This window comes from Saccostrea cucullata, unplaced genomic scaffold (assembly GCF_032062105.1).
Source record: "Saccostrea cucullata isolate Sc308-1 unplaced genomic scaffold, CSIRO_AGI_Scuc_v1 ctg14793, whole genome shotgun sequence".
NCBI classification, from domain to species: domain Eukaryota; kingdom Metazoa; phylum Mollusca; class Bivalvia; order Ostreida; family Ostreidae; genus Saccostrea; species Saccostrea cuccullata.
Genome location: NW_026926930.1, coordinates 20,035 through 28,859, shown reverse-complemented (window position 1 = coordinate 28,859; position 8,825 = coordinate 20,035). Strand labels below are relative to the sequence as shown.

Genomic DNA, 8,825 nt, shown 5'->3' with positions numbered 1-8,825 from the left:
GACTTTATACCCCTTTATTTCAAATTTATATTTTTTTAAAAGGGTAAAATATAAAATGGATATCCTGCTAAAACTCATGTACATGTATTTGTGTATAAAGAAAATAATATACTTGCATGGTTTAATTAACTCAATGAGGTTTAAGATTATCAAAAACACGTTGAATACATGTAAGAAGTTAAAGCTGGTTCACTTACCAGCAAGAATGTAGAGATATCCAAGAGAGGTGTTTTTTTAATGGAAAACTGCAGATTTGGATATATTTCGAGGGGCTTCATTGAATAACAGAAATAGAAAACAACAATTTTTAGAGAGGAATTTTCTGGATTTATCTAATATTATTTTGAATGTCACTTTTGCCGTGTAAAATACGTTGATAATTTTATCTGTTTCTCTATTCCAGCACCTTGTTGTGATGTTTTAGGAATGTTTTTGTTAATTCTAACTTCAGGTGTATTTACATCTGCCCGGATAGCTGGAACAACTGAACCAGGTTTGATTATATTTTAAAAGAATTTCAATGCAATCATTTGATGTCCTCATTTACCAGAACATTCATGCCTGACCACCATTTAATGGGGATACTTCATCAGTTGCATGCTGAATTTCTTCTTTTTAGCTAATGCTTTCGACAAATGATTCATTGGAATCACTTCGCAGTCTTTAGCAATAAAACATTTGGAGATTAAGAACAGTATTCAAGATCAAAAGTCCATAAAACAATACAAAACAGAAGCAGGGCTAACACGGACCTCCAAAACAACAGAGGTGGGATCAGATGCCATGGAGGAGTGAGCATCCCCTGCCGACCGGTCACACCCACCATGTGCTCCTTATCATAATCAGGAAATAACGGAAAAATTCGTCGTCAATTCAGTGTATCGTTCACGGTAGCTCAGTCGGTAGAGCGCTCGCTCCGTGATCGGGAGGTCGTGAGTTCGTATCTCGGCCGCGAATGACCTAAGTCGATAAAAAATGGGTAGCAACTGTTCCTTCGCCATGCGCTCAGCACTTCGAAGTGAAAGTTGCGGGTCCTTCGGATGAGACCTTAAAAACCGAGGCCCCGTGTCAGCGGCAGGCGTTGGCACGATAAAGATCCCTCACTGCTCAATGGCCCTGAGTGCCGAGTAAAGGTCAAAATTTGAAGCCCTTCACCGACATACGGTGACGTCTCCATATGAATGAAAAATTCTCGAGAGGGACGTTAAACAATATACAATCAATCAATCAATCAACCAATTCAGTGTATAAATAATGGACTAACAATTAGTATAAAAAACGTTAGTCAGCATTTGACTCAATGTTTAATTGTACTTGCTTACAAGATCATTGTATCGACCATATAACTTACGAAATGATGACTTTAAACGAGACTTCTGAAATTCTTGTTTCATCAACTTGTTTGTCAAAAAAACTTACTTCGTTTTAGAAATTGTTCATCCGTAGAACATGCTCTTGCTTATCGAATCATCTGAGATATATAAACTCCGTGTGCAGGTTATGAAAGTACTAGTATATTGCTGCATAAGTAAGGGAATTTGACGATAGTAAAGTCAAAGTCATCACGCACGTTTATAATAGAGCTTGGTTGTTAGATTACCATTGACGTCTTTTTCAAGTAACATATCCAAATATGAAACAGATGTTCCAGAATCTTTATCTAAAGCTCACTAGGATATATCGTATCGACATAAGAATGGAATTTGCCATAATTGTTAATTGACAATACGCCGTCAACATATCTAAGTGTCGAGTTAAAGGCCACAGCAAGTGTTTTCTTCTTTTCACGCATAGATTTGTTGATTCTTTTTTGACTTTTCTATTTAAGGAGGCTGGGGGGTCAACAAATTAATCACAAATTAATCACCAGATTTAACTTATTTTTTAAAGCTATATATGCCGTATTAGTGTTTTATTTTAAAAGTAATAAATATATGTGGTGTCTCATCAAGTTATATAAGTTATATACTTTCTGCAAATGAGACAATTCCACTCCATCACTTTTAAAAGTTATGAAATATTATTTGGTAAAAAACTAAAAATTATTTTCTCTCCGTGTCGGATAAAAAACCGCCTCTTATTGAAATATTCATGATCACGTTGTCTCGCATGTTTACAGCAAACAATGGTCCAATCTCGTGAATGAACCTAAAAGCATGATGGTCTACTACGTTTTTACTACAAACACGTGAGTTAGGGATTGTCAGTATTGAGAGCACCTAAGAGTTCAATTGTCTTTTCAATGGACATTTTCGGTTGGGTGAACTTCTACAGCTGTCAGCGACTATGGATAAAGAAGTGTGGAAACCATGTTGTGCCAAAATGAAATAACCAATACAAACAAATGATATAATTTGATCAATCAAAATGGTTATTAGATACATTCGATTCTGCATTTCTTAATGGTTCAAAACAACAAAAAGTATTCCACAGAATATCATGTATAAATCTGCACAATATACCGAATGCCAAAACCAGAATACTACTAAATAATATAATTATATTCTTTACATATGAACCACAGTATTTCTGACCCCTTGAAAATAATATAAAAAATCTTGCAAGTAGGTTATCAGCATTGGCTCGAGCTAATTCGAAAGTGAAATTTGGAGTTTGGCAGTAAATTGTAGCGAATGAATAAAATTTAGTACTGATAGATATTGGAACCTATTTTATTTGTCAGATTTCTTCGAGCTAGTTGATTTTTATTCTAACTGTTCTATCCCCCCACCCACTTAAAAAAACGATGCTACCTACCTGAATTAATTTTCTTAATGGTTGTGCCCTCAAACTGGAATAGTTTTTAGAGACCTGGAATTCCTTGACCAATTTTATTTTATTAGCACAACTATATTTCTAAGAAGGCAAGACGTATGGTATGTAAGTTTCATCTACATATGTTATGTAGCTCATATTAAAAAACCAAAAGGGATTATTGACGATATCCCATTCAGGGTGTAAACATAGTAGTTTAAATTACTTTCCATACATTGTACTTGACATAAAATATATTTTGCGCATAATGCGCTCCATACTGAAGATCCGTAAATGTTCACCCAACCGAAAATGTCCACTAGCAGTACAGCACGGGGAAACTCTAAACAAACGGACCTGTACAATGGAGTGGGGAAAACTTTAATTTTCATCATTGTTAATCATTTGTATGCAAATATGAGCATGGGATTAGTTGATAATAATGTACATAATGCATCAAGTCTTTCTGAGAGCGATTTAAAAAACTAGCCTTTTTGAAAAACACATGTAGTATTTTATGTAGTAACCCATAAATGCAACTCATTGAGCTGATTGGTCTATTTGTGTCCCTCACTGAACAGACGTCACAAAAAATATTTTCCTCGACCTGATGATTTTCGCGATGCTTTTCCCGCGCACATGCGCAGATCCAGGATAAACGTCAGTCCTTTATAAATATGCATGAGAATATCGTGTTCTTTTCCTGATCAGTACTTTGTTAATACCGAATAAAATTTCGTCGAATTAGCAAGAATGCTTCATTTTTGGTAGCTTATCATACTCCAGAAATTTTTGTTCGGTTTCAGCTGTGCAAAAGTTCTATTTAACACGGCATACATATCTTTAAGATACGATATCTTAAGCTGTCAACTATCATTTGGCAAAGAAAAAAATCATACATTTTAGTTTTAAAATTTGATCATTTTTGTATAGCTTTATATGGAGCTCTTCTTTTAAAGGAGATCGAAATAGTCTGAAAATGGCTGCCACCCCCCCAGCCTATTTAAAATTTGTTTACTTTTTTGTCTATTTTTTCATCTTTTAGACCCTGTGTCATTACTATGTACTTGCTCAAGGATAAACTTTGCTGAGAGGAAATATGGAGGCACCACGTTTGATATTCAAGCAGAAATAAATTTTCAAAATCTGAAATGTAGAGAGAATGCTGAACGCCTTCGATGGAATCCAATAGCTTCTATTTACATAGGGAATATTACAACAATCCTGGACAGCGGCACCATAAAATGCAGTGATTATAAGGTAAATAAACTAAATACATATTCTGTATAGTGCCTTTTAACTTTTTTTGAAGTGAGATTAATGTGAAATTCAAACGCAAGAGATTGAATAATAGTACTCTTGAAATCATGAATCTTTTTTTTTTCAATTTCAGAGTCTTTGTCAGAAGAACTTCAGTTTCACAGCAATTCCTCCTAATCAAAATATCATCGTTTGGGTATTTTGAAATTAATTTACGTAAATTTAAAAAAAAAAAAACTTTTTGCAAAATACTTATGACTTTCCTCTTTCAGGTAACTTTATGCTTATTTATCAAATTTTTTTAAATGGTAGATTTAGACAAAAAATGACGATTTCAATGAAATACAGTTACAAGCTGTTTTTAAATCATATATCTAGGCAAAAGTTGAAGATTTCAATGAAATGCTGTTAACAACAGTTAAATGAAACATAGATTTTTTTTAAATTGATAGATCCAGACAAAAATTGACGATTTCAACTTTTGTCAACCCATTGGTGAGTTAAGCTTTTGAAATGTATCGTTTGGAAATCTCTGAAACGTCTTCATATTCTTAAGATTGTTTACTATTAAAAAATAAATCAATTGTACAAAAAGTAAACTACATAATTTTATGATATAAATTTTCTTTTTCAGTGATGCCAACAGCTTCTGTCCAAATTACACCTAATTATAGCCTGGAAACAATACAACAAGAGTCTCAGCCAAGCAAATCATCGTTTCAACCCTCATCCTTTGACTACGTGATATTTGTGGCTTCTTTTCTCATTTTATTAATGATTGCATTTGTTGTTTGGTTTAACTTTTTTCGAAAAAGGCGGGAAGCGAAAGCGAAGCTGAATATCACACCTGATGCTGCATCATCTCTAGAGAGTTTGATGGAGTCTCCGTTAAGTAGGTTCATTTTATTATGTGATGTTTGGACTTATGTTTTTTAAATTTCTTATCGAAGTTTGAGCAGATGGCATTTATTTCTTAATCGTACAGATAAGTTCATTCAAAATTGCAATAAGTTCTCCCTTCTCAACTGGCTAGTGTTATCGTGAAGTACTGCATTTTGTTTCGAGCTGCTGCACATATACGTCGCATTTTTTTTTTTAGTTTGTGGAGAAGAATTAGTAAATACAAGCGGTATAAAATAGGATCACTGCTAAAATAAATAGTTTAAATACGTTTACAGAATTCAGAATATCAAATAAGAAATATTGTCTTCTAATTTCAGGGCTTTCACATACATTGGATAGAGACATCGTAGTAGTTGCAATGCCAAATCAGGGAGAAACTAGGTTTCTGCAGCTTTTCAATGAAATAAAGTCAAGAAGTAATGTCCGCCTTGTCATTCCTGAAAATTGTGAAATGGATATATTTAAAAACATGGACATATGGATTTCTAATTGTATCAAAAAATATCAAAGGTTCCTGGTCCTGTTAACCTTGGATCTGGTGTCTGATGAAGATGTCAGCTGTTCGAGTCCTTTTTGTGAAGTAAAAAGAATTCTTTTTCGACGGCTGTTGTTGAATGTAAACAGTACTGAGGAAATAACAAAGAAAAGACTATTTTATATTTTTCTGGATCCGCCTGTTGATATTTTACATTATGCCTCTCAAGGATTGACCGAGTCTCAACCTTACAAACATACATACGATCTTTCACAAGAAGGGAATTGTCTAGATCAAACTAGCAGGCTTTTGTCTGATCTAATGAATAGTTTTTGAGTAGTAAGTCGTGTATGATTGTAAGCAAAAATAAAATGCATCTGCATTTAATTATACATTAATATTATCATTTGTTATTTGCGAAATGGTACATCTAATTTAGTGATTTCCTATAAATGAAAAGGGATGAAGAAATCATAATTTAAACATTTTTAGTTTGTTCCAAAAAAAATCAATTCCATGATTCTACTTTATCATGTTTATAGCACATGTATTTATTTATCGTCTGGCAATTGAGTTTTTTTTATGGAAAAACTCTTGATAAGTACAATGAAAATTTTTTGTTGGTCTATAGGTAAAAACCATAATCCAATTATTGCTTTCCGAACTTCCGTCGAAGGCAGAGATTCTTCAAAACCATTTCAGTTAAAAATACATGTACTCGTCGAACTTCCTACCCATACTGGATTTCAAACCTCCGTAACTGGTAATGCACAGCGGGATAGACAGCGAAGACTTACCAAACTCAAAATGTTCATTAAAATTCTACAACCTAGGAGCATTGCGGCACACAGATATTTTAAAACATTTGAGGTGGGATCAAGTACCATGGATGAGTAAACATCCCATGTCAACGGGTCACATCCGCCGTGTACTCCTGGTCATGATCCGAGCAAAAGTAGGATGAAAACAAGCTAATTCAGAGAATTCGTGTCCCCCGCTTAAGGAAAAAGTCGGCTCCCCCTGACTGAATTTGTAGAATTATTAAATGTATACATGTATACTGAAGGAAATAAAATACATGTATGTCAATATGCATATAAAGATTTGATTGCTTATTCTTTATTATGTGTATAGAAGATTTTTTTATATGGAATATTTATCACACTGTAATGATGATTTTATAACCTCATAAATTTTTCATTTCACATGCTGAATACTATCATTTAGTAAAAAAAAAGTATTTAAAAAAAAAAAAGAAAGGTTCGACCGAGATTCGATCCCGGGACCTCTCACATTTGAAGCGTGAGACATAACCGCTAGACCACGGAGTCTCTGTACATGGAGCGAAGTATATGCAGAACTGAAGTCACATACATGTATATTCATGTTTTCATGTTCGGTATTCTCAAAATTTTACACAATCCATGGTGTTTGATTTATTTAGCCTTTATTAAACAGTTATAATAGATGTAATAAGAACATAAAGTCCGCCGAGAACCTGTTTTATACGCAATAACTCTCCACATGCCCCTGCGCTAAAAATAGCGACATGTAATACTATAAATACTAATAAAACAAACGGGGCGGGGCACTTTGAGAGGGGCGAGAGACGTCCTAGGGAGTTTTGGTATAAAATTACATTGCATAAGCTCAAAATCTTCTTGAAATATCGCCCGGAAATGATAGTGTTACACACAGACAGAATGTATAAATTTAAGACCTTGAACTTTGACCTTTTGACCTCAAAATCAATAGGGGTCTTCTTTAGGCCACAGGGAGTTGTTATGTAAAATTTCATTGCGATAGCTCAAATGGTTCTAGAGATATCGTGTGGAAACGAAAGTGTTTTAACAGACAGAATTTGCTTATTTATGACCTTGACCTTTGACTTTTTGACCTCAAAATCAATAGGGGTCTTCTTAAGTCCATAGGGAGTTGCTATGCTAAATTTCATTGCAAAAGCTCAAAGGGTTCTCGAGATATCGTGTGGAAACGAAAGCGTTACAGACAGACAGAAAGACGGACGGACGGACGGACAGACGGACGGACGGACGGACGGACGGACAAACCCAAATTAATATCCCCCACTTTTCAAGCGGGGGACAATAATGGCCTAACGATTTGCTATAGATTGTATTTGCTGAAAAGACTATTGTATTGATTGTAGAATTTGCAAAAACGATGGCTTTTAACGAGATTGTTAATATTCTTGTATCATCAACTTATTTGCTAATAGTTTGCCTAGTTTTAGAAATTGTTAATAAGTAGAACATGCAATTGGAATTGGAATCAACTTGGGGATATAAATTCCATATGCATACACATGTACCGTTATAATAAATCATAACGTTAATAAAATATTGTTTTTAGAAAGGTTACCATTTATATCTTTTCTTGTAAAATATCCAAGTATGAAACATATTTGTTAAACTCATTGTTGTCTTTTATTTCGAGTTCAAAGGAACGTATCGAATCAGTCTCGAAATTAATATTTGTTTGATGTCCCCTCTGAAATTTTTTTAACACATCCCAGTGAGCTTGTATACTAAAGGATACCACAGAGTCTGACATCTGTTTCATATTTACAAATGTAGATATTTTACTTAACTATAAGACGTTAATGGTAATTTAACAACAAAGTTTTATGATAAACGCGATGACTTCAATTTAAAACACGTTGATTGTAACCTAACAGACTCTGACAGACTCCCAAAGATATATCATGTTATTATATGATTGAATAATTTCAATCTCTCTGATTGGCTGAGATCCAACTATGTTAGAAAAATATTACGTTGTATTGACCTGTACGTGACGTTCCAGGTCAATACAAGGATTTATTTCCTCTACATTGATCTAAAAATAGATTCGGAAATTCCAAATTGATACAAATTGTTTTAGAAAGCTATTTAAACGACTATGATTTTTATTTTCATGTGAAAAAAACATAAGCGAATATATATTTTGGGTGAGGAGGTAAGAGGGGATGCAGGGACACCCCCCTCCCCTCCAACACTTTTACTGAACAACAATTTTTTTGGCAGTCAGTTTTTCCTAATAAAACTCCTTCCTTTCAAAATCTATCCTATAAAAAAGACTGATAATATATATTTCTCTCATGGCATTTTTTTTTTTTACTAAAATTGATTTAAAAAAAACATTTCAAATTGATACGACTGGTAAGGTTTATTCACATTTTAATTCTGCTTCTCTCTTGTATTTGGCTAGGACTTAATAAAATGCAAGCATGTAAAGAGCTGCATCATTTTATCAGTGAATCATATAATAAAACAATTATTGCTGTTATACGGTTCAATGATTTAGCCATCGGTAACCGAACCCTTTGGACTCGGTGAATATTGTACTCCTCAGATGGCTAAATCATTGTATTGACCTCAAAAAACCCGCAATAATTGTATGTTAACATATGAAT

General features: G+C 33.8%; 1 protein-coding gene across 1 annotated transcript; it reads left to right on the top strand.

Moving 5' to 3' along the window:
- Positions 1-403: 403 nt before the first annotated feature.
- Positions 404-5,728, top strand: LOC134272946 (uncharacterized; the record flags this gene model as incomplete). The annotated part of the gene is made up of 6 exons (XM_062755118.1): positions 404-493; positions 3,800-4,014; positions 4,148-4,210; positions 4,467-4,509; positions 4,649-4,906; positions 5,235-5,728. Coding segments are annotated over 6 exons (1,163 nt in total), but the record flags the coding sequence as incomplete, so codon positions are not given.
- Positions 5,729-8,825: the final 3,097 nt, after the last annotated feature.